The 25,953-nt window shown below is 44.7% G+C and overlaps 1 protein-coding gene across 1 annotated transcript in view; it reads right to left on the bottom strand.

Moving 5' to 3' along the window:
- The window catches only part of SDC2 (syndecan 2), a 121,732-nt gene that overhangs the window by 2,135 nt on the left and 93,644 nt on the right, over positions 1-25,953 (bottom strand). The window contains exons 2-4 of the mRNA XM_027131463.1: positions 13,156-13,267; positions 4,976-5,112; positions 274-409 (exon numbers count right to left, since the gene is read on the bottom strand). Of these exons, the coding sequence (XP_026987264.1) occupies positions 274-409; positions 4,976-5,112; positions 13,156-13,267 (385 nt within the window). The remainder of the gene's footprint in view (positions 1-273; positions 410-4,975; positions 5,113-13,155; positions 13,268-25,953) is intronic.

The raw sequence follows: 25,953 nt of genomic DNA, 5'->3' as shown, positions 1-25,953 counted from the left end.
GTTCCGGACCAACTCAGGCCTTAACTTTCTTCTTCTTGCCTCTCTCCACCCCGCCCAAAAGGCTGGCCGAGGGGGTAGGCTGAGGGAGCTGACAGAAAATAAAGACAACATTTGCCTAACTCTTGCCTCTCCCTCTGGAATGAGACAGGTGCTCGACATGGTTTTCAGTACTAAGGTAACATCCAGCAAGCTTTGCCGATACCTCTGAATATCACTTAGGCAAACACAGGCCTATTTAAGGACCTGCCACCTGATCCCCACTGGGCTACTCACCTGCCAGGACTTCTGTTCGTTTAAACAGATTGTCTGAGTGCTTCTCAGTATACACATTTGTAGCCTCTTCAGCTGGGTCCATTTTCCTTTCTGAGTCAGAGAGGTGAACTTTTTCCTTATCAATTTCTTCAGGTGACTGGGGAAAGAAAAAAAGATTATGAAGATTTTCCTTTAATGTGCTGGAAAGAAGAAATAGTAGATGAGCACATTCCCAAGTTCGTTCTTTGCAAACACTGAGTTTAGGAAAGAATTGCAATAATCGCTTTGTGTGGTGTGCAGACAGTGGGTGAGTCCTATGGTGGACCCACGTTGTTCATGGTTTTGTATAACACCCATCACATGTATAGGCAAAATGGATAGTTAGTGAGTTCATAATCATCCTAATGACACGGTTAGGTTGTTTTAGTCGACATTTCGTAAGATCTCTTTCTCATCACCCTTCTGACTTTAGGCCACCATCCCCCTCTGGCTGCTCCAACCCAACAGCACTGCCCCAATTCTCCTCACTCCTTTATCATCTTTTTGCCACACAGGGCACTGTGATGACAGCTTCCTTGTTGGCATTCTCTCCAAGTGTTCTCCCAGGGCTCTGCCTGCTACCACTCCGTGGGGAGCAGCCCCCAGGCTTCATCTGTAATGCTCCCCTCTTTTTATTCACTCTTACAACACCTTCACCAAACCCTGGATTACAAAGAGCTTCAGGGGGCCTGGGTTCTGCAAGTAGCTCCTATGTGGTCCTGATCAAGTCCTACCACTTTTCTGGACTTCATTTTCTATATCTGTCCAATGAATGGCACTCTCAGGTCCCTGAGTATCCTGCAAGTCTAAAGTACACTCTTCTCATAGAAAGCCCATCGCTATTCGGATACCTGGTAGAAGGACAGACAACTTGACAGATGAGAGAATGAATTATCTGGGTTCTAATCTAGGAGCCTTTTCACTATGCGTTAGCAGTCAGGGAAGGGTTAGGAAAGGGAAGAGAAAAATAGGTTAATACTCAGGTTTGTGACTAGGGAAAGAGGAAAGCAAGTTCTGGTGGCGAATGAGGGGAGAATAAGTAGCGATTGTGATATCAGAGACTGAATTTAACTCATCCGTATCATCTTTGTCCCATTATTATGACAGATCACATGAGTCCCCTCAGGTTTTTTCAGTCCCTAAAATCATTTGAGAGAGTTGACATTCCCTCTGACTCAGCTTCTGATCCAGTAGCCAGGAAGGAGCTTGCATTTCAGGGGCTCTGCGGGTGTGGGAACAGGAGGTCTCCACAGAACTGGGGCCCCCACGGACTCACAGGAATGGTCCACCAGTGTACAAACTTCCAGGTGCTCTGGCTGGAACATTCGCTCTTTAAATTTAAAAGTTTTATTGTATGAAAGTAAGAGCTTGACTAATAAGAATTCTTCCAATAGTATAGAACTAACCTGAAATACCTTAACTCCTGTATAGATGTACAAAGTGAAAGTACGAAAAGGCAGCAGAGATAATTACATTAAGCCAATTAAAGATCTGTCACATCCGTGTCTGGTTGTTTGGATGCCATGGAAATGTGACGGAAGTAAAGATGACGAGCAATGCTCTGCTTGAACAAACAACCGTGTTCTTTGTATTCGGTCACATAAATTTATAACAAACTAGACAGAATATCTATAACAGTGACATTAATGCCACAGTGATGCCCATTCAAAAGCAAAGTCTACTTTAATGGTATCATAGAGGCAACGTTTAATTTAGCTGTGCCATGTAACGACAAAATAGAAGATTTAATCACCAGTATTAATATTATTCATTATCAGTATTATCATGATAAGTACCTTGAAAAGTGTTTGACACAATGAGTAGCACTCAGTAAATCTCCCACAAATGGATGAATTTTTTTTTTTTTTTTTTGCGGTACGTGGGCCTCTCGCTGTTGTGGCCTCTCCCATTGCGGAGCACAGGCTCCGGACGCGCAGGCTCAGCGGCCATGGCTCACGGGCCCAGCCACTCCGCGGCATGTGGGATCTTCCCGGACCGGGGCATGAACCCATGTCCCCTGCATCGGCAGGCGGACTCTCAACCGCTGCGCCACCAGGGAAGCCCAAGGATGAATTTTTATTATTACTACATCGAACACAAATGATACCAGGAATACATTAAAAGATTTGGGGGTCCTTAATTTCTGAGCTCATCTGCCAAACATCTGTCTTCTTTATTTTAATCTGACACAATTACTTCCTTAAAACCAATTCTTAAAAACTTAAACCAATTTTCAATTCATTGTTGTCAACTGACCAGAGAGCTCTACGTCAAACTAGGTTTTGCTTAGGATAAACTCCACCATGAAAAGCCAAAACTGAATTTCTTGTCTCACGCTAGTGAGTCCTAATGGTTCCTAACGGTTCTTGACTTCAAGGGATTCAGTTATGACAAGTGGTCAAATAAACAAAGCCAGATGCATCTTTCAGCAGCCACACTGGATGACCTACCCTCAGCTGCACCTGTTACGTTTCATCGCCCCTCTTCTCCCTTCTTCCTTTCACTCACTGAACCGAATCCATTTCTGGAGCAGCTACCGTGCACAGAGCCAGGTGTGTCTGCCTCAGTGCTCAGAGCTTCTCCCTCCTTTCCTATTGCCTGGCCTGTGAAGTCAGTGTACTGCTAACGGCAACGAGCCCTTCTCCATCCGACAAACAGCACTCCAGTCTGGAGAGGCCTGACCTGACTGCTCCACATCTACAGAAACCCATCCAGCCTGTCCCTCACCACCCTGTGCCCAGGCACCGGGAGGACGGTGGGCGAGGGGAAGAACAACTGCACTCTGGGAAGGGGAGGAGCGTCAATGGGCAGGAAGCCTGCGTGCGTTCCGGCCTGCAGAGGGGTGCTCCTTACTCGGGAGAAGGCCCGTCCCTACCTTCGTGACACAGCCTTCCACAGCCCTTCTGCTGCTAAAGCTTAGCTGCACCTCATTTCTAACCAGCAGACGGGTGAGCTCCAAGAGGGGGCACTTGTGTTTCCAAGTTCTCATAAGCAGCGTGCTACCCCCAGGCCGCCTGCAAAGCCTCCTGCTGCTGTCACTCCACAGGTTCACCTGGTCAACTGCCTCGGTCTCTCCTGCTCTAACCAAATTCAATGAAGGCTTACAAAATGCTCACTGGCTCTCAGGTGCCATGCTGCATGCCCTCACATTTAACCTTCTCAAGGATCCATCAGGAATGTGCTCAGAGAAGCTAAGAAACCTGACCAGATCTAGGATTTGAAACCTAGGCCTCCTTCAGACTTTAACATGCATTTTCCAACTTAAACAGCTTACCTAGTAGTGGGTAGTCAGCTAGTTGCAGCAGCGTGCTACTAAGGCCAAAATCACTGGTGTCACAGTTTCCATTAACTAGTATCTTTGCTCTGTTCTAAGGCCAAAGACCTTATTTCTTAGTAAGTCAGCTCTCAGAATGAATATAGGGATGTACCCGCATTCATCATTGTCATTGGAAGACGTCAGAGTTTACACACCACTGAAGGTGGGCCTGAAAAAACTCTGGGAAAACACTTATTGAGACTAGTGCCCGGAGCCTCCCTAGTCCATAACCTGTTTCAGCAGATGTAAAAGTTCACAGTGGTTTTAACTCAGAACACATTCTTTACGAAATAAAAACAAATTTTCTTGGCATAAGGCAAATAAACTGAAAAGGTTTTGCTTCTTAACTGGGCTGTGAGTTCCTTAAGAAGGAGTGCCCTGTAAAAAAGATTCGTCTATAAGCTACGCCTGGGTGATAAAAGTACTAGGGCGAATTAGCCATCAAGCCATGAACAGACGTGGAAGCCCCGTACATGCATGTTACTAAGTGAGAGAAGCCCATCTGAAAAGGCTACATACTGCATGATTCTGACTGTGCAACATTGTGGAAAGGCATAACTATGGAGGCAGGAAAAAGATGAGTGGTTTCTAGGGGCTGGGGCAGGAGGGATGAATATGTAGGGTATAGAGCATTGTAGGACAGTGAAACTATTCTGTAGGCTACAATAATGGTGGGCACATGCCCATTATATATTTGTCAGAACTGACAGGATGTACATCACTATGAGTGAACCCTAAGGTAAAACTCTGGACCCTGGGAGACTATGACCTGTCAGTGTAGGTTCATCAGTTGTAAGAAGTGTACTCCTCTGGCACCAGATGTTGATGGGAGGAGGCTGTGCATGTGTGGGAGTCTATGGGAACTCTCCGTACTTCCCACTCAATTTCCTGTGAACCTAAACCTGCTCTGAAAAATAAAGTCTATCTAACAGCAACAACAAAAAAAGCAGTAGGTGGGCAAATGTCAAAACGATCATAAAGAGTAAGGGAGAGCCATTTACGATACAATGAAAAGACCATTTGTCCTTACACAGTTTTAAAGGGCACCTCTCAAAAGGCACAGTCTGGGGCTTCCCTGGTGGCGCAGTGGTTGAGAGTCCGCCTGCCGATGCAGGGGACACGGGTTCGTGCCCCGGTCTGGGAAGATCCCACATGTCGCGGAGCGGCTGGGCCCGTGAGCCATGGCCGCTGAGCCTGCGTGTCCAGAGCCTGCGCGTCCGGAGCCTGTGCTCCGCAACGAGAGAGGCCACAGCGGTGAGAGGCCCGCGTACCGCAAAACAAACAAACAAACAAAGGCACAGTCTGTACAATTTTTAAAAAAATGCACATTTACAATAACCTGAGAATGCAATGGAAAACAAAACACACCTTTGTCTGAGCGGGGATCTTATTCTGTATCTTGTTCAGAGTCGTGGTTTCCACTCTCGGAGCAGCAATAGTGAACGGAATCTTTGGAAGGGGTCGAGACGTGGTCAGCTCTGGACTCTCTCCGTCCTCATCAGCTCCTGGCAAAATAAGCAAAGATGAGCTAAGCACACGAATCAGGACACAGATTTCTACAGTATCAGACAACATTGCCTAAGGTTGACGATGACAGAGCCATGTTCTTTCAAAATACCCGCTCCTCAAGAGCTTAGCACAAACCTTCCTGCAGTCTTCATAGCAGTGAAGAGTGATTTCAAGGTGGATCTGTGGGGAGACTGGCATTTTTTCTATATTATTATTATCCTGAATGCTCTCAAGTAGCCCTTCTTTTACTTCCAGTTCAGTCTGTCCTACTCAAGAGATTTCTTCCCTTCTATGCTGAAAGGTGCTACATTTTCCATTTTAAAACATAACAACAACAAAAAAGGAACACCGACCCTTTATCTGTGTGAGCTGCTGCCCTGTCTCCCCTTTTTACAACCAGATTTTTCTAATGGTGGTGTGCAGACTCACCGGCCTCTTCCCTCACCATCTACTCCACTCTGCGCTCTACTCCCCCTAGTCAGGTATTCCCTGTCACCACACTACTGGTACTGTTTTGTTAAGGTCACCATTCCCCTCCACGTTCCATATCCAGTGGCATTTTCCAGAGTCCTCATCTAATTGAACCTGCTAGCGCCATTGGACGCTGTCAACTCTCACCTCCTTCTTGATACCTTTGGGTTTCTGTGGCTTTGACTTCCTGGCTTTCTCCCCTCCCCTCCCTGGCTATTTCTAAGTCTCCTTTTCAGGCTCATTCTCTTCTACCTGGACACAAAATATGAAGAGTTCCTTAAGGTTGAGTCCTAGGCTGCTTCTTACTCCACACTTTCTCTCTCACCCATGGCTTCAATTACCATCTAAAGACAAATGAAACCTAAGTTGACATGGTTAGCTTCTACCACTCCTCTGAAATGTAGACCTACATATCCACTGGCCTACTTGGCATTTTCACTTGAATGACTCAAAGGTACTATATACATCTCTATCATGTTCAAAATACAACTCACGGAACAGACTTGTGGTTGCCAAGGGACGGGGGGGTTGGGGAGGGAAGGACTGGGAGTTTGGGATTAGCAGATGCAAACTATTATATAGAGAATGGATAAACAACAAAGTCCTACTGTATAGCACAGAGAGCTATATTCAATATCTTGTGATAAACTATAATGGAAAAGAATATTGAAAAAGAATGTGTGTGTGCGTGTGTATATATCTAATTATAGACTGAATCACTTTGCTGTACAGCAGAAATTAACACAACATTGTAAATCAACTATACTTCAAAAAATTAAAAAAAAAAATAGAACTCATGATCTCCTTGCCTCTCCCCTCTACAAACCTGGTCTTCTCCCCACATCATCTTGCAGTGAATGGAACCCTCCATTCCTATAAATCACAGCTCTGGCCCCCTCCCCTCCTCCTTACCACCACATTGAATCCATCACCCAGCTCTGTGGATTTTACCTTTTTATTACGTCTCCACTCTTACACCTTTCTATGGTTCCAGGGCCACCGCCCTCATCCAAACCACTGTAATCTTCCTATCAGTCACTGTACCTACCTTCTTCCTAACAGCTCCCTTTCAGTCCACTGTCCACAAGCTGGCTGTGACCACATCACCCCCTGTTTAAAGCTATTACAATGGCACTCCACTGATTTCAAGATGAATATAAAATGCCTCAACCTAGCCTTGTGTGGTCCAGCCCTGGCCTACCTTTCCAGCTTCCTACAGCATCATTTTCCCTGCTGTCTCCTGTGCTCCAGCTGTGGTCCCCAATCTTTGGCCAGAAGCCTTTGCTTAGTTAATTCCTATCTCACCTCCAGACCTCAGCACAAATGTCATTCCTTGGAGAAGGCCTCCCTTCCATATTAGATTAGTCTTCGTTAAATGGTTTTTTAACACCACTTTTCTTACCCTAAGACTGCATTTATCAAAAGTTTGTAACGATGCATTTGTTTGTGTAATGATTGACTGAAGTTTTCCCTACAAGACTGAAGCTCTATATGGCCAGGGGATTGTCTGCCAAGTGCCTAACAGAGTCCCAACACTTCCAGACTCTGACCCAGGTTTTGTGCAGGAAGGACTGACCACTGACTGCCAGCTGGGCACTATGTTTTTTTGTTCGTTTGTTTTGCTTTTTTATCAGAAGAATTTGAGAATTTCTCACAGTCAAATATAACATTCTTTTTTTTTTTAACATCTTTATTGGAGTATAATTGCTTTACAATGGTGTGTTGGTTTCTGCTGTATAACAAAGTGAATCAGCTATACATATACATATATCCCCATATCTCCTCCCTCTTGCATCTCCCTCCCATTCTCTCTATCCCACCCCTCTAGGTGGTCACAAAGCACCGAGCTGATCTCCCTGTGCTATGTGGCTGCTTCCCACTAGCTATCTATTCTACATTTGGTAGTGTATATATGTCCATGCCACTCTCTCACTTCGTCCCAGCTTCCCCTTCCCCCTCCCCGTGTCCTCAAGTCCATCCCCTACCTCTGCATCTTTATTCCTGTCCTGCCCCTAGGCAATCTTGAGAAAGAAACACAGAGATGGAGGAATTAGCCTCCCAGACTTCAGACTATAACATTCTTTTCTTATAACATTCTTTTTAAGCTGACCATGCGTCAAATTTGTAACAACTGAAAAAAAACCTCAAAGTTTGTAACTCGAACTAACCTGCTTCCTCGGACAGGAACAAAGGATGAATAGCCCCCAGTTCCTCACAGAAGCATGTTACAATAACAAGCGGTTCGAAAAGCAAGAGGTGAGATACTGGAAATAGTGCAAAGCTATGAACAATGCTCATTTTAAAAATATTTTGATATATCGACTGCCTCTGGCACGTACACTCATTATACAGAGAAGAAATGGTGAGGGTCTATTGGAATAAATATTGGATTTGGCATTAAACACACTTAGTACCGATTCTGGCACTTATTATCTCTGTGACCTTGGGCAAATAACGCTTGAGTCAGTTCCTTCACCTGTAAAACGGGGATAACAACAACTAAGTCTCAGAGGTGCAAACGTAATAGGTATATTTGAAAGCGTTCTGTATACATAAAATGTTACATAAATGTAAGTCATTAATAATGATGGCTCCAAGTACACTGCTCTTTCATATCAGTCTCCCCGATTTTCCATCAAAGTTTTATACATATGATTGATTTGCTTCTTACAAACAAAATTCAATGAGAAATGAAAAATTTTCAATTAAGGGCTTTCAAGACTCCCTTGGTTCACAAGAGTTACAAATACGAACTGCCAAATTAGGAGTGCGGAGAATTTGTTGTGAGAGAAGAGATTTTGTAAAGTAGAAAATTCCCTCAAGTTGGCTCTTCTTAAATTAGAGACAGGTGAGTCACCCACCTCAGGGGCTCTTCCACTGCATTTATTATCTTTATTAAAAAGATTGACCCTCCTGCCCAAACCAGAAATCTGGGGACCCCCTTTCAGCCCGCTTTGCCTGAGACATCCTAGCCCAGAGCCCAAAGCTCGTTTCCACCTGGGAAACTCCTGCTTACACTTTTACGCCCAGCATCAGTGTCATCCCCTTTCCATCCATCGTGGAACTGTTTCTTTCTCTATGTTTCCACTGTTCACTAAGTCTCTTCTTTTTTAAAAAATAACATTTTCTTCTACTTATAAAAAGAATACATGTTTTTAAAAAATACATTTTTCATAGATGATATTGGGAAACAGAAATACAGGAAGGAATAAATAAAATTATTCCACCACCAGAGAAAGCATCATTAGATTGTATTTACTGAAGTGTTCCTAGCACCTAGAATGGTGTCTGTTCCCCCGTATTATGGGTCATTATTAAATAGTTGTGGAAAGAATTGAATAAATATCTGCATATCATCTCATCTCCTAATGAGTTTTTTTATCTCTTAGATGACTGTTCCACCCTCCAAGGACTCTTGCACTCTCAGAATGTTCCTTTTTCAAAGTATCCTCTTCTTGTTTCAATGTTAAAGAGCCTTATCTCTCCAACCGTAATAAGTTTTTCTGTAAGTTCTCTTCTCACTGTGAGTTTCTGTTCTCTTCCAATTTGGGGGTGTGGGAAGGTCTCCATCTTTCAGAAGTTACAAGTTCTCCTGTAAATGTCTGGGGAGCCTTGGTTGTCTTCTTGTATTTAAGAAGGAAAGGCTGGGAAGCTGACTAGAAGTTCTGAGCACACAGGAGAGCGCTGTCAAATGTTAGCATCATCAGTTAGATAGACTTGTGTGTTTTGTTGGAGAAATTGCCAATGCCAGTGTCTTGTAGTTGTTTCCTTTGAGTTGGTCCAATTTCCTGGAGAGGGTAAAGGCCAGCCCATCAGTGTTCCAGGAACTGACTGGGAGAAGACAACTGGGAATATCTCTGCATTAAATAACTCTTAATCTAAGAACTTGTATTTCCTGTTTTCAGTGTGGTGTCCCTTATCCCATCTGTGCCTGGTACACTCCCAGTCCAAAGACCCTCTGTTTTATCTTCCCCAGATGATATACCTCCAGTTTTCTCCTGAGGTTGGGAGCATCAGCCCCTTTGCTGCGTTATGGTGGGAAGGAATTAGGGAATCTACCTGCATCTTGAACAGACTTTCAACCAATCATCCCGAGTTTAGTACCATTTTCACACTCCATCTAGTGTCATGAATTCTGGGGCCCTACGGGGATTCTACCGTGTAAAGTGGTTGCCTCTTGGCTCTCCCCACCCCCACTACTGGCTAACTCAGCTTTCTCACGTCTGCCAAGTCTGTTACTACTAGCCCATCTGCTTCTCAGCTTTCAAAACATTATGGCCTTTATCTCCTGTACTGTTTTGTTTGTCCTTGTGAGTTTAGGCCCAATTCCTTTATTGTTGGTTTAGTTGCGTATTGAAAGGTATGTGTGTTCAATCTGCCACCTTTAACCAGAACTCTGCACTTCACTCTTACATTTTTGTTGTATAGCACCTTCTTATGTTATATACCCATGACATGGTATAACAATTACTTTTTTCTCATGTCTACATTTTTCTCATCAGACTCTTGGTTCCTTGAGGACAAGAACCTACTTTTTCATCTGTGTCCCAAGAACATGGCCTAGTGTCTGGTCCACGGTGAATGCCCATGAAACATTTAAGTGAATGGTTGAAGTTTTCATGTCTGCCAATGTCCACCCCTGAGTGCACATATATAGTCTGGTACCATCTTCTCAGCTGGGAAGCACCCTCTAGGCCTCTGGCCATTTTCCTCCAGTCTCTTTGCTCTTCCACTGGATAGCATGACGGGAGTGAGGACAGAGGGAACGAAACCCTCTGGCCAAAACCTGGGGGATCCCAGTCTCCAGCTGGGACTGGGCATCAGCTAGGCAGGGTCTCCTCATTCTGGAGTAGAGTTTTAAGACACAAGGAGGCAGTAGAGCAAAGGAGTGAAAGAGAACACACTCTCAAGCCCAACTCCCTGGCCCCTATCCCAGCTCCATTTCTTTCCAACAGTGTGATCTGAGGCAAGTTATTCAATCTCCCTGAGCCTCAGGTTTTTTCATGTGAAAAACGGAGATAATACAATCTCTCTTTACAGAGATATTAGAAGACTAGGAACAGTGCCTGACACGCAGTAAGGGCTTTACAAATTTTAGTTACAGCTTCTATTACCTTTAAGCTGAAAATCAACATCCCCAGTGCAATGCAAGGAGGTTTCCAAAATCCAGAATGATACATTTCTTTTTTAAAAAAAAAAATATTTATTTATTTTTAAATTTTATTTTATTTTTGGCTGCGTTGGGTTTTCATTGCTGCACGCGGGCTTTCTCTAGTTGCGGTGAGCGGGGGCTACTCTTCATTGCGGTATGAGGGCTTCTCATTGAGATGGCTTCTCTTGCTGTGGAGCACGGGCCCTAGGCACACAGGCTTCAGTAGTTGCAGCACACGGGCTCAGTAGCTGTGGCTCACGGGTTCTAGAGCGCAGGCTCAGTAGTTGTGGCGCAGAGGCTTAGTTGTTCTGCGGTATGTGGGATCTTACCGGACCAGGGCTCAAACCTGTGTACCCTGCATTGGCAGGTGGATTCTTAACCACTGTGCCACCAGGGAAGCCTCAGAATGATACCCTTCTTCGTAGCAATGATCTGCCTAAGGCTGGAGCCAAGGCAGGAGCAATGTGGGCCCACATTTAAGCCTCAGCTCGATCCGTCTGATGAGTGGTTCAGGATTTCAAATGACCCACTCCAATCCCCTTTCACCTGGATGGGGGGGAGTGGGGGAGGGGAGGTGCTGCCAGAGGAGCAGGACTGAACCTGAGTCCTTTATATTAAACTTAGGGACACTCTTGGCAGAAGTCAGCAAAACGACTTGGACAACCTCCACAAATCTCTAACAACTCTTAGATTCTAAGATCTGTGAAATGGGGACCAAAATGTATCCATATTTATTATTTCCTGGGACATTTTGAAGAAGACAGTTTCATAGCACTTTTGAGGTGCTAACGAAAAAGAAGAGCGCCATGAGCGAACGGTATTAATAGAGTTGTGGACTCTGGAGAAGAACTTTTCACACTCTTCCCGCGTGTGCGTTATATACCACGTTCCCCAGAATAACTATTTTTACATGAGGGCTATTTTTGCACGAGGACTGCATTGTAAGCTCATTGTTACTAGGTCAGCCACCACCCCTCTTGTCTTTCTCAGTCTTGCTGTTTCCCAACCTAAAACACTCACTCTTATGTAGCTAGAGCTCTCCCAAAGACACAACTGATTTTAATTTCCTCTGGGTCATTCTGAAGCCCAGGCCGATCTGATTGTGAGACGTCGACGTTCAGCGTAACTTTTACCAAATGTTGAACATAAAATGAAAACTCAGATCAAGGAAGATCCTGGATAAGACTTGCCTAGCACGCTGCTGACTTTGAGTTCCTGACTGGATCATTAACATATGCACAAGCTCTTCTTTCTCCGCTACCTGGGGGCCAATCCTGGCACAGGTGAAACATTTCCCAGGTATGGTAGACTGCAAAATTGGCCAAATCCTTTATTCCCCCTTGTATCCACATCCTCTGCAATGTGGCCCTGCAGCTCTTTTCATTAAGAGGCGGACTCCGGCCTGGCCTTATAACTGGCTCTGACCCATCAAATATGGTAGTGAAATTGTGCCAGTTTTAAGTCTTGGCTTCAAAAGATTTTGCTCAATCCTGCTTGCTGTCTTGGGATCTCTGCCTCCTCCCTGTGGACAAATGGCTGACCTTCTGGAGGATGAGAGACCGCATGACCAGAGCCAAGTCTGCCCCATTGCCCCAGAGATATGACAGAATCTAGAGATCAGCAAAGCTGCAAACCCAACCTGCAACTGACCATTGACATGTGAGGGAGCCCAGTCAGGCCAGCCTAAATTGCCACCCTGCAGAGTAATGAGCTAAATAAAATGACTGTTGTTTTCAGCCACTACACTTCGGGGTGGTTTGTTACGAGTCATTACTGCGGTGATAGATAACTGATACACCACTGGAGTTGAGGATATCACTGTACAATCATTTTACCTGGCTACTACGTTCTCCCTCCTGCGTTTGAGCAATACACTAGGAGTAAGAAAGTATAACTCTTCTTGGTCTCACCTATAATCTTTAAGGTAGGGTTGGCAGCTGTGTGAAACCAGTGTCTCAGGGATCTCTTTAAGGGTGGTTTCCATGACATCGCTCTGAAAGCCTTAATAATAAAATTAAAAGCTAATGTTGACAGAACACTGACTACATGCCAAGCAGCATACTCTAAGAGCTACAGATGTGTCAGCCCCTTAAGCCTCATGACAAACCTATGTGGGAGGGCCTATTATTACCTTCCATTCTATAAATGAGGAAACTGAGGTTCAGCCATGTTAAATCCATTCCCAAGATCTCACAGCTCAAGTGGAGGGGAGCTAGAATTCACACCCAGATGCTGTGACTCCACAGGGCATGCTCTTAACCATCGTGCATACTGCCTGCCTCCTTGAAGTAAGTTCCACTAGTGTGTGTGTGTGTGTGTGTGTGTGTGTGCGCGCGCGTGTGTGTGTGTGTGTGCGCACACACGCACTTACACAAGCACAGAGAGCAGAGGTGAGTGTGGACGTAGCCTGCCTTACCCGAGCCTGATGCAGAAGCATAGTCATCGTCATCAATAGGATACACTCCTGAAGCTTCTTCAATGGAGCTGTTGTCAAGGTACATGTCTTTATCAGACGTCAGCTCTGCCCGCTGAGAAAGGAGAGAGAAGGGATTCAGGATGATGAGAAATTAGGAAACGAGCTTATTGAAGTCACTGTGCAGGTTTACATCTCAGCGACTACCCGTCCCTCTCCCCTGTTCCTTGGAACCCACATTTCTAGCCCTACCCCTCCTTAGGACACCCTGACAACTCATATTACGTCAAGGGCTGATCACAGACAAATGCCCCCGAGGGAAGCCTACAGAACCTAACTCAGTAACATGAAGATAGCTCAGAGGCCGAAGTGCCTATCACGGGCTTACCTCCTTACATCCCACTAAACCTGTCGGAGTTCCAGGGCCCCCCAGTGCTAGTTGGGACCATCTCAGGCATTCCTGTTGTCACAAAGTCACCGTGAGGCCCCTTTACTGGAAAAGTTACAAGACATTCAAATCATTTAAGACTTTCTTGGGGATGTATTAGGGTGTTGGGCAAAATCACTGCCCAAGGATCCGTCAAGGTCCCTTGGATGTCTGCAGGCCTGGCCACACTCAGAGAGGCATCACCGCAGCCAGGAGCTCGTGGTGGCGGGCAGGCTGTCACAGGGCTTCCTGCCACAGCCCAGACGCATGCAGATGCCAGCACCATACCTCTCAAGGAGCAGGGCCTGCGAGGCTCATGGTCCAGGGCGACAGCCCACCGTGAGCCGCGTCTGGGGCTCACAGGCTTAGCAGAGCCTTAATGACAAATGCAGATAAACCCACACAAGCACATTCTTTTTATATTCCTGGCACTTGGTAACAGCAAATCACACAGTGAATACGGAGAGGGATCATTCACTAAGTCGACCAGTTCCACAGCTTCTTAGCTCTTCGGTAAGCATTTTAGTATTACAGTTCAACCTAATCCTACCAAGAGATCAAGTCGCATGAATTGGAGGCCGAGTAGATGTATAATTTTTTTCTTAAATGGTTTCAGTAAATTGATATTTTACCACCAGTATCTCATGAGAGCCCAGAAACAAATACAGCAATCTGTCAGCTTCTAAACAACACCTGTGTTTGGAAAAAGGCAACACTCATTATTGTCCTAGTTTTAAAAATCAAATGGAATGTCTCTTCCTAATAGGAATGACGAAAAATGTTTCCCTCACTACAGAGGCTTTCATTAGATTCCCTTCAAAGCCTTCTGTTCCAGCTGTCACTGGGACTGCAACCTTCCTAGGAGGATGCTGGCCGCGCCCCATCACAGCACGTCTTCCCTCAGGTTTCGGCCGCTGGCTGGAGAGGCTGAAGGGTCCTCAACCCGAGTCCGTGTTCTCCAGGCGTCAGGGACAACTGACGGGAAGGTATGGGCGCCCACTCTGTGTGAGCCGCCACATCGGCACATTCTGAGAACTGAGCCTTTAATCAGGGACTGGTTTCCTAGTGGCCTGGCCCGCAGGCACTGAGTGACCACCCTGTGCCAAGAGTGTGCTGGAGTTTCCTACTAGAACGGCCAGAGCTTAACTCCGCCCTCTGAGGCCATTCTGCATGACACGGGTCTCCAAGGCTCTCCCCAGTCCAGGCCTCGGGTGTTTTCCCAAGCTTGTGAACCGGCCGTATCAGGAGCCCTGGTCTCCACAGCCCCACCATCAGCGTCACTGAGCCACAGTATGCAGTCAGCTCCTTTGAGCACGAGGACTGCACCTCCCACATCTTCAGTCCACCCCAACTCCCCACAATCATGTATCTGGCGTATAGTACATGCTCAGTAAACACTGCTTGGGCTGTTTCGTTTGTTGTCCTGCTTGTATTAAGCTTTGTCCTGTGAACCTCATCTGCGGGACCCTGTCGTTCTTTCTCTCAAATCCTGTCTACAAAACAGGCTCCGACTTCTTCAGTCCTTCCATGTCCCCTCGTTCCAAACTACTATTTTGGATTTTGTAGCCTATGAACAGTTTAAGACAAACTCTCAGTGTTATTTATTTTTTATATATATACATTTTAAAATTTTATTTATTTTATTTTTTGGGCTGTGTTGGGTCTTTGTTGCTGCGCGCGGGCTTTCTCTAGTTGCGGCGAGCGGGGGCTACTCTTTGTTGTGGTGCGCGGGCTTCTCATTGCGGTGGCTTCTCTTGTTGCGGAGCATGGGCTATAGGCACGCGGGCTTCAGTAGTTGTGGCATGCAGGCTCAGTAGTTGTGGCGCATGGGCTCTAGAGGACAGGCTCAGTAGTTGCGGCTCACAGGTTTAGTTGCTCTGCGGCACGTGGGATCTTCCCGGACCAGGGCCTGAACCCGTGTCCCCTGCATTGTCAGGCGGATTCTCAACCACTGCGTCACCAGGGAAGCACTCAGTGTTATTTTAAATTGTTGCCCCTCAGCAGAGCACACTTGGAGAAGGCAGGGCCTCAAATGCCCTGTGTGTGCTCCCCGGGCCTCTAAGACTGCATGGGGACTCAATAAATATTTGCCAATTGAGATTACCGAAAGCAAATTGGCCTTCGACTCAGGCTTCAGAGATAACACATGTCACAAGACCCCTAAAGTTGAAATCTTTCCATCTGAAGCCTGGGAGATCACTGGCCCCAAACCTCCCACACACATGGCATGGCACCTGGCTTAAGTGACCTTGAGTCTTAAAAGCAGAAACCTGTTTGCCTTTTCTTAACATTGAACGCCTTTTTCCTCCTGGCTCTGTTAAAGAAGTTTGAGGTGGCACCGGCCACACGAAGATATTTAATCCCTCCTTGTAAACTGAATTTCTATTCATTAGGTGACCCAGTTGTCGGATGGACATGTCTGTCACACTCACAGGCAGATGGGCCAAAAACGCCTCCCAGAGGATTCTGGCCACCGCACAGTTCAACCACACGGGGAGGCTTGACAAGCAAGTCACTTCTCCAGGACAACCGGCTCCTTAGGAAGAAGCTTGCAGACCTGAATTACTGTAAGACTTGGGGTCAGGATGCATGTAGAGAAGCTGGCTTGCCCTCAGGCTCTGCGGAGCTCCAGGGTGGTCCTGTGGCTGACGGGATGTTTAATGTGCTCAAAGGCAGCTAAAAATATTTGTTCCTCTAGCATCCGGTGTGGTGCAAATAATGATGACCTCACACTAAAAGTTAACTCCTGCTCTGATGTCAGGGGCACAAGCACCTAAGAGGAATTACCAATATCTATCCTTCTATAGAGTCCAATTTAAGCAGACTCCTTTTCACTCGGTAGCAGATAATGCTCAAAGAAACACCTCCACTGTCTTTCCTTTTAAACAAAAACCACCTTCACACACATGATAATTCCTTGGGTGAAGCCTCCGCAGTCTGTGGAAAGGATTGCTGCAGTTAACATGCCCGGAGAGGAAAAAGAATTCTGCGTTGACATTCCCTGGGGGCAAGATGTGCATCTCTAGAAAGCCAAGAGAAGGGGTGACTCAAGGCTACTGCTTCTACACCAGCCAACTGCGATGTGCCTCACGAAGCAGAAAACCCCAAGACACACTGAACGCTCTCGTGTTTGATGAGACAGAGCCACTGGATGAAAGGAACCAGGAGGAAATGGACAGAGGCACAGCCCAGGGTGCGGAGATGCAGCCGGACGGTAGGATTTCCTAATGCATTTGTTTCACTTGGGACCAGCCATCTCTACGAGGCAGCGCCAATACTGTTGGCTAACAGGGCTCAGAGTACAAGCTGGAAGAAAAACAAAGCTGGTCTTTCAGACCTCTCCCCCCTTGGCTGATGCAAGACATGCATGCAGGGGAGCAAAGGGAAGTTGTAGAGAGCAGCTGGGTACACGAGAAGGAAAACTGACTGCAGGACCAAACGGAGGTTCAACCACGGAAACGGAGCTCTAAGTTGCCTTCATAGCGGAAGCAGCTCCTCCCAGAGGAGAAGGTCCACTGCCTGAGGGCTGGGTCCCCACACGTCTGGAAGGCAGGCAAGGTAACACGTTTGTCTCCCAACTCCATCCCTTCTTTTCTAGCCTTCAAACTGCAGCAACCTCATCATGCTGGGTCCACACCATTACAGAGGCCTCCGTACTTAGCCACCGCTCAAGACGTTGTCTTTGAACCCACTGTCTGCTGAGGGACTATTCTTAAATATGATCGCATTGCTCCCCTGCTGGAAAAAACCCTTTAGTGGCTCCCTATCACCTATAGGATGAAAGAAAAATGCCTTTTCCTTGAAAGAATACCATATGACCTCACCTGCATTTCCAGTGTCAGCTGCTGCCACTTCCTCTGCCCAAACCCTGGGCTCCATGACCAAAAAAACTCCACTCAGAGACCTGGGGACACCAATTTCCTTTATACAAAACCCCTAAGAGGAAATACACTCCTCTAAGGACAGAAAATTGAGGAAAACAATGGTGATCTAGGCCTCACATACACGAGAATGGTGAAAACTAATATTCTGACAAGACGGTTCGGCACAAACATACATGGCATTTGTAATAAAAATGAACAGAGAAAATGCTGATCCAGTGCCTGGAAGACCACAAGTGCACCAATCTCGATTTTAGTAAGCAATATCACAAAGCTGCCCGCTTTCTCAGCAAAGAAAATCGTGGGACGGCAACTGAACAAATCTACTTGTTGGTTTTTTCTTGTGAGGTGAAGCTTACATCGAACAAATATCATGTTTCAAAGTGCCAGGGTGGAAATCTTTTATTTAGAAATTAGAGGTCTTCCTTGAAAGATACACTGCCTTATCTACTAGATGAATGTCCTCTAAATGCCTTAAACTGGTGCAACAGATAAACAGCGGTCAAGATAATTAAAGCTCAAAGCAGTAGGTGTTAAATTCACCTTATGGTGGAAACTTAGGTTGATAACAAAGTCAGAAAGTAGAAAACCTAACTATTTATGGATACCACTCCCAGACCCAAGCTTCAGAAAATTATCCTTTGGACATGAAAATTAAATATTCACGTGGCCTGCTATGACATTCTAAATCACATCCTAGATAACAAACACCTGGATGGCGTCTCCGTTTTAGGATAAAGGCACATCCAGTCCTGACTTAGACTCAAATGTATATTAAATTTTATGGTGATTACAAAGCACCAAACTGGCTGTAACTTTACCTTATTTTTCCAGAGGTGACTTAATAAACTATTTTATTACTAGCTAACACACACTGTAAAAGAAATAATAGTTGACATTTTCTCCCACATAGTCTCACAGAGATGATACACTTGCCCTTAAGATGAACTTGCCAATTCTGGCTTAGGTAGAGCCCAAAGGAACATATAATCTGAGAGCCTGACTGGACACTATAGGTATCCAGGTGACCTATTTATTTCAAAAGTGAAGACACGGAACACCACAGTGGCAAAGTCTCTTAAAATCACCCAGTCTAGTTGGTGGCCAAACTAGAGCCCCCAAACCTTTGCCTCCTAATTCTTACTATGGCACTGTAATGTCCTGCAACATGAAGCTATCAGAGCCAGTCAGCCTGGGGTTCAAAAGGATTAGCTGTAGCTAATGGTTAAGTGTTTATTATGTGCCACGCATTCTGTGCTAAGTGTTTATAAGCACTGGCACATTGAATCATCTCAACAATCTCCACTGCTGACCAAGGAACTGAGGCTTGTCCAAAGACAGGCAGCTCAGAAGTGGCGAGCAGGGGTTCACGTCCAAATCTGGGCTTCAAAGTGTGTGGTCACTGAGAGTGCTGGCCGTGCTGTGCCTTCCCCCAGCCTCCCTTGTGATTCACACACAATAAAGGTCCTGAGAAGAATTGTAATAAAGAGTCCTGCTGAACTCTTCTTGATCCAGGACTTTCAAACTTTGGCCATGGAAATTCTCCAACACCCCCCCTCCCCGAAAATCTATTTAACATCTTTTAGAACTAGTATTCTTGGCATCACAGATGGGGAAAAAAATCTGTGTGAAGAGTTAGAATTCTAGCTTAACAATTTCTTCTCTGCCTAACTTCTTGCAAACTGCCCATGTGAAGGATGCCAACTGCCATTCATTCATTTTTAGTAACACCTTCATCTCTATCAGATGTCCCATCCAAACCAAAGATGTAATGGAAGGAAAGAAGCCTATGTTTCTTGTTGGGAAAAGATACTGCTGTCCTTGAATATGTGAGATATGACTGCATTATATATTTCCAGGCAAATGCTATTGTATTTACCAAACACTTGTTTACAGAAAACTACCTGGTACCTAACAATGTCCTAGGCATATTCTACTAACCTGTATATAATTCCCACAAAAGCTGAGGTCAAAGGTGAGGTCACACATGAAAGCAAATTCTTAAATCCTTACTTAAGAAATCCTTAAGAAAGATCTTTAGCTCAGACCTGTTTCAAACACCTAGACTAGTCCTTAATTACTAGTCCTTTTAGCTTTTTGCTAAAGTCTCTAACCTTAAGAAACACTTCAGCATACCTTCCATAAAGTGGGGATTTAGTTTAAATTATTTACTGGTGCATATTAGGAAAATAAATCCAATGCTGAAAAGAAAAAATCAGGTTTATGAAGGTAGAATCATATTTGGGTGTGAATGAGGCAAAAAGATGACTGGGCTGCTCATAAGAACGTCACATCAAAAAATAAATTCTAAAAAAAGTCAAATCATCGGCAACTGTGGAAAATTTCAACTGTTCCATGAACCTTTTGAAACAAACCAAAGCACGACAGATGACAGAATTCCTACCGTATCTATTCACAATCCTGCAGGTCTGAACCACTCATTTGGAATTGACCAGTCATGGCGGATTTTCCTGCTGGACACTGTAAACAGAGTGGGAATCTTATCTCACCACTTAGAATGTACGTTCCCTGAAGAGGTCCAGGAACCAGGAGCAGGTCTGATGTTTTCTGTATCCCCTACTGCTTTAGAGCCAGCATACGGTAAAGGTTCAAGAAAGAGTACGAGAGGTCACATTTTTCTGAAAGGCTAAACCCAAGCTTTAAGCCATTTGGTGAAAGGAAATAACCATGTATTTTAAATGTTAGCTGATTACCTCACATCAAGGAAAACTCAATCGATGTACTCTTACTAGGTCTCTTTTTAAAAAGGGAGATCTAGGGGCTTCCCTGGTGGCGCAGTGGTTGAGACTCCGCCTGCCGATGCAGCGAACACGGGTTCTGTGCCCCGGTCCAGGAGGATCCCACATGCCGCGGAGCGGCTGGGCCCGTGAGCCATGGCCGCTGAGCCTGCGCGTCCGGAGCCTGAGCTCCGCAACGGAAGAGGCCACACAGTGAGGGGCCCGCGTACCTAAAAAATAAAAAAAAAAATTAAAAAAAAAGGAGATCTGGAATTCAGCCTTTTACTGTGAGGAGAACTAACAGAAAGATAAGTATGACCTTAGAAGAATCCACCAACTCATTACGAATGCCTCCAATGAGCCGGGTACAGCGCTAGTCTCTGGAGAACATTTCAATGGCTGAAAAGTGTTTTAAAAAGTAACACTGAGTTAGTGTACTTCACAGTAGAAATTTTCCTCTTTGTTTAAAAAAAAGAACTGAATGTGGTTCAAAGTACTTAGATTTTCTGGCCAACAAAGCTCAAATAAAATCTTTCTCTAATAAAACGCTCAGTCTAATAATCAGCATGTTAAAAAAAACAACAGCAAAATAATCTTGCCAAAGGATTACTTGACTCATCTCAATTTATATTTATGATTCAATAGAATCCACATCATTTTCACCAAACATGCCTCACTGTAGGTATATTGGTGCAGCTGGAGCTTCAAAATTATTTTTCTCCCTACAACGTTTGTCTGTTGAGTCTACGGTAGGGTACCTGGCTCAGTAAGTGGTTTGTTGGGTAAATTTCAACCATCCTCTCAGATAGGAGGACCCAGAAAATCCTGTACGCTTATTTAACTGAATGATGCAACCCTCCTCTGTCCCCAAGCATTACGACACACGGAACAGGCAGGATGCAGGTCCCCAGTCCCATTTCTCTTTAATCTAGACCTTGGTAACAATGAACAGCCCTGATTACACAGACTCGTTGAGAATATGCTCATCTACCGATAATCATACCACTGGCATATCACTCTACAAGCCCCCATGTTCCAAAGCCCTTAGTTTCTATAAGCCACCATTTCATGAAGAAAAGCCCTCCACTAAATAAACCAAGCAGAAGGAAATCTAAACCTTGCACCCAATTTCTTGACATACTTTATGCTTTGTCACCTAGAGAAACTACAGGGACAACTAATTAAATGCAAAATCTCTCACCTGGCGAGAGTTCTCACTTTATGTCCTTTCATAACTTTTGAATTTCGAAACATCTATACTACAAAAATTCAATCAATATGTTTTTCTTTTTAAATCCTCTTCCTGAGATTGGTTTACTGCTAATAGTAAACAAAAACCAGTCTTCCTCTCCGGGAGCAAGGAAGTCAACCGGAAGGTAGGGGGTTAGGGGTAGGTAATGGGGGACAAAAGCAGAACACACCAACACTTCTTACTTCACGTTCGGATTCTTGATCCAGAGAGAGAAGGGAAACCACCTTTGTCTCGAATTAAATTTGTTGGCTACAAAAACAGGGCTCTGTGAAGCAACGTATACTAAAGCAACGCCCGGGATGCAGAGTGGGATTATGTTGAATATGCATGACACACAAAAGGAAAATGTTCATGACTTACAGATGTGCTCCAAGTTGTGCTTTCTTCCTTTTTTGGAATATCAAACAGAGGGAAGCAAGAGGTTTGCAGCCATGTTATCATAAGCACTGCTGCCTCTCCCCCTCCCAAACTAGAATATTCCAGTTTTTATTTTGCCATCCATACGACCACAGTTTAGACTAGGGTAAAAATAGAAGTCGTGTGGGCCTAACCTGAAAACTCCCAAGTGCTGGAGAGGGTCAGTATTAATATATTCTAACTGAAATAACGAGATTCTGTTTCCTGGTGGCGTTTGACAGGAGGGGTGCGGCGGGAAAGAGATTTGGAATTTATTTCTCATTCAGAAGTGTTTTGTAAAAACTACCATCATGGAACAGACTCCAAAGTAAGCACAGGAAGCCAACAGGCTCTGGTTTAGATTTAATAATTCACTCAAAAGGCTTTTCATCTGCTACAATTTTAGGCCCCAAGGCACAACCACATATACTCTCCACCCTATACGGGAGCTGACAGAGTGCCACAGGACACCTACGGGACAGAAAAATGGGAAAGACCCGTCCAAAGGGCACACCACGCCCTTCCAGGCTCCAGCTGATGCTGGAGCATGAACCTGCTCTTGGCAGTGAGCGGCGGTTGGTGGATGGAATTTCCAACTGAGCCTGTATTTCAGGTCTAAGCTAGCACTGAGTTTGAACCTTGATAGGAATATGGGAAGCTTTACTGCGGGCCAGTCAAGAGAAGCTTTATTTAAAAGATGCCAACTAAAAGAAATGGGCACAAGTCCTTTGGGAAGCACACTGGCAATGTGTTTTAAGAAGATATGAAATCTTTCTTACCATCTGACCAGGTATTTCTACTCTCAGGAATTATCCTAAGGAAATATTCTAAAAAGAAGGAGAGGTGGTATGGGAACATATGTATATGTATAACTGATTCACTTTGTTATAAAGCAGAAACGAACACACCATTGTAGAGCAATTATACCCCAATAAAGATGCTAAAAAAAAAAAAAAAAGGAGAGGTGGGGTGTTTACTACTGCATTAAAGCGAACTCACTGAGACAACCTAAATGCAACCCTAGAGGGGTAGCTATGTCAATTGTGTATGACACGTTAATTTCTCAACACAGCCATTAAAAATCATATACCACAGAACAATGAGTAAAAAGTTTAGACAACACACTATATTTAAAAAGCATATATTGCTTTAATATTTTCTAATATTACAACTCTTAAAATTTCATATCATTTGGTTAAGCATTGAAAGGTGAGTGGAAAAATGAAGAGAGTTAATTGGTGAGGGTGGTGGCTTGTGAATGATTTCATTCCTAATTGATATTATTGTTATATTTTCCAACATATATATGCTGCTAAAGGCACAGAAAGCACAAGATCAATGGAAAGGGCCAGCGACCAGCTTCCAAACATCAACAGTAACTTCTAACAGTTAATGCATTCAAACAGACAGGTACATACATATATAAAGAACCTAAAGAAAGCATCATGGAAGTATATGGGTGTATAAGTGACAAACACTAACAAAAAAAGTGAACACTTCAGAAAAGTGCCACAGAATCATACCACAGTGCTTGGGCCACTTCCGATCCAGTTTAACTGAAGCCATAAAGGCAAAAGGTATAGTAAAATGGACATTTAATCACAAGATTCTAGGTTCTAAAATGTCCTGGGTCTAATTACCCATCTCATTAGCTACTCTTTGCTCTTGAGTTATTTAAAGCAAGGAAGACACTCCACATCAAGGTGAGGCTGCCGGTGCCCCAGTCAACAAGCTCCTTTCCAGCTTAGTCCCCACCTGCAGTGGCCACTACCTGACCTGGGAGCACTGTGCCCCCGACACACCTCCAGGGCTGATGTGCCAGTGAGCCCCCAAGATGTTTCGCGTTGTTCCTGGTTTTCAGAGTCCATTCTGTTACACTGATCTCATCTGTCTGCAAAGGGAGCCTCTTGTTCTGTCTCTCCTTCTGCTGATTCCAGAGAGCCTTGGATTGGCACAGTGACTACCTGATCTAGGAGACTTTTTCAATGAAGAAAATGACATGCGGCTACTTCCTTACGCTGGAAGACTGAGAATGTGTCAGTACTTATCTAAATAAAAGGAACAAAGCTACACAGAGAGGGATACACCCAAAGGGGATGAGAACACGGATTTCAAAAGTGGAGTCAAGGGCTTCCTTGATGGCACAGTGGATGGGAGTCCGCCTGCCGATGCAGGGGACACAGGTTTGTGCCCCGGTCCGGGAAGATCCCACGTGCCGTGGAGCGGCTGGGCCCGTGAGCCATGGCCGCTGGACCTGCACTTCCGGAGCCTGTGCTCCGCAACGGGAGGGGCCACAGCAGTGAGAGGCCCGCGTACCACACAAAAAAAAAAAAAAAAAAAAAAAAAAAAAAAAAGTGGAGTCAAGCTGTTCTGAACATGGGCTTTTTTTAAATTTTTAATTTTATGTTGGAGTATTGTTGATTAACAATGTTGTGTTAGCTTCAGGTGTACAGCAAAGTGATTCAGCTATACATATACATGTATCTATTCTTTTTCAAATTCTTTTCCCATGTAGGTTATTAAAGAACATTGAGCAGAGTTCCCCGTGCTATACAGTAGGTGCTTGTTGTCTATTTTAAATATAGCAATGTGTACATGAACAGTGGGCTTTTAACACCTAGTGCCAAGTCATAGCGGCGGCTGCACCGTATGCCGAAGGATTATTCACATTCTTGATTATCTACTGGAAAAACACTCTGCTTCTGCCCAAGGCACATAGCCCCTGGCCCTGTATTTCTTCTTGTTATATAAAGGAACTGTTCTTGACCGAACTTTCCAACCAGTAAACAATGAAGGCCAAGCAGCTTTTAAAGAAATGATTTCCTTGATAGAGGAAGCGGGGGGAAAAAGTTTAAAGGTATTAGAGTCCCATTATGAAATCCACTGTGGACCCTGCATGGAACTTCCGAAGAAATGAAGCCTGAGCTCCCAGACAAAAGCACCTGTTTCACAAGGACTGTTTACAGTCACGTGACCTGTGCCATCTCTCAAGTGAACGCATTTTAGAAAGCGCTCCTGTTGGTGTTCTCAAGTGTTGTTTATGAGTTATTTATCTGAAGATAACATTTACAGTCTTGTCATAGGAAGAGGAAAGGACATGTGTGGATAGTCATATTTTTTCCAAAAACAGTAAACACTTTATTGGCTGTTCAAATTAACATGTGGGCAAAGCCTTCAAAAATCCAAAAGGTAACCTAATCCACCCCAGTGCTGCCTGTCTTTCTGATCTACCTCCATCAGAATCTATCTATGAAGACATTCTGACATTCTGCTGATGGAATCGTAACTCTTATTCTTAAAATACGAGGATGTCAAAGATGAAGGGAAAAACAGAGCCTGCAAGATGGTAAAATTACATACTCAGTTAAAAGATAATATTTAAGAAGCTCTTTAGAGAATATATTGAAAAGAGCCTGTCATTATTTTTTGCACCCAAATGAGGCCAATTCAGGGTAATTCGCTAGTGATAATTAAAAGTCTCAGCTGGAACACACATTCATAAGTACCATTTCATAGGAGACACAGCACTTCGTTTTCTAAAAATATGGGAGATAAGGAAAAGCAAATAGTTACAAGTCAAAAACATATCAGATCATCGCAAGGAATTTTTTTTTTCTCCAGGTGAATCCAGTAATAAAAGCAGCTTACTAGCTGATTCCATCAGTTCTGAAGCAAGCCATACCAAGAGCCTCTGAGGGGATTTCGCACCCAAGTGTGCTAAGTTATTTTCTAAAAATTCCCACATTCCCCAGGATCTTTCCTTCTTCCCAAATTACTGGGCCACCCCATGCCTGCAAATGCCTTCTGCAAAGCAACCAATGGCAAGATCTACGTAAAAAGCCCCGCCTTTCTGGATGACAGCCGCCTGGAGCTACTTGTTACATCTTCATTTCCCAGAGAGCACAGGGTCTTACTGAGAATTAAAGCCCGGGGAGCCCAGTCCACATTCATGGTCTCTCACTTGGGTCCTGTCACAGCCTTTTGAGATGGGACCGGTTTCGAATAGATGGAACTGCTCCAGGCACCCCGCTGCCACATAGCGCCTCTGCCCACAGAGTAGAGTTTATTATTTAATTGGTACAAGATCAGCAGGCAGCCTGAGAAGAA

This window comes from Aethalodelphis obliquidens, unplaced genomic scaffold (assembly GCF_003676395.1).
Source record: "Aethalodelphis obliquidens isolate GAN/ISIS:26980383/991018 unplaced genomic scaffold, ASM367639v1 scaffold39, whole genome shotgun sequence".
NCBI classification, from domain to species: domain Eukaryota; kingdom Metazoa; phylum Chordata; class Mammalia; order Artiodactyla; family Delphinidae; genus Aethalodelphis; species Aethalodelphis obliquidens.
Note: the sequence above shows the minus strand (reverse complement) of the source record. Positions and strands in the feature narration are given on the sequence as shown.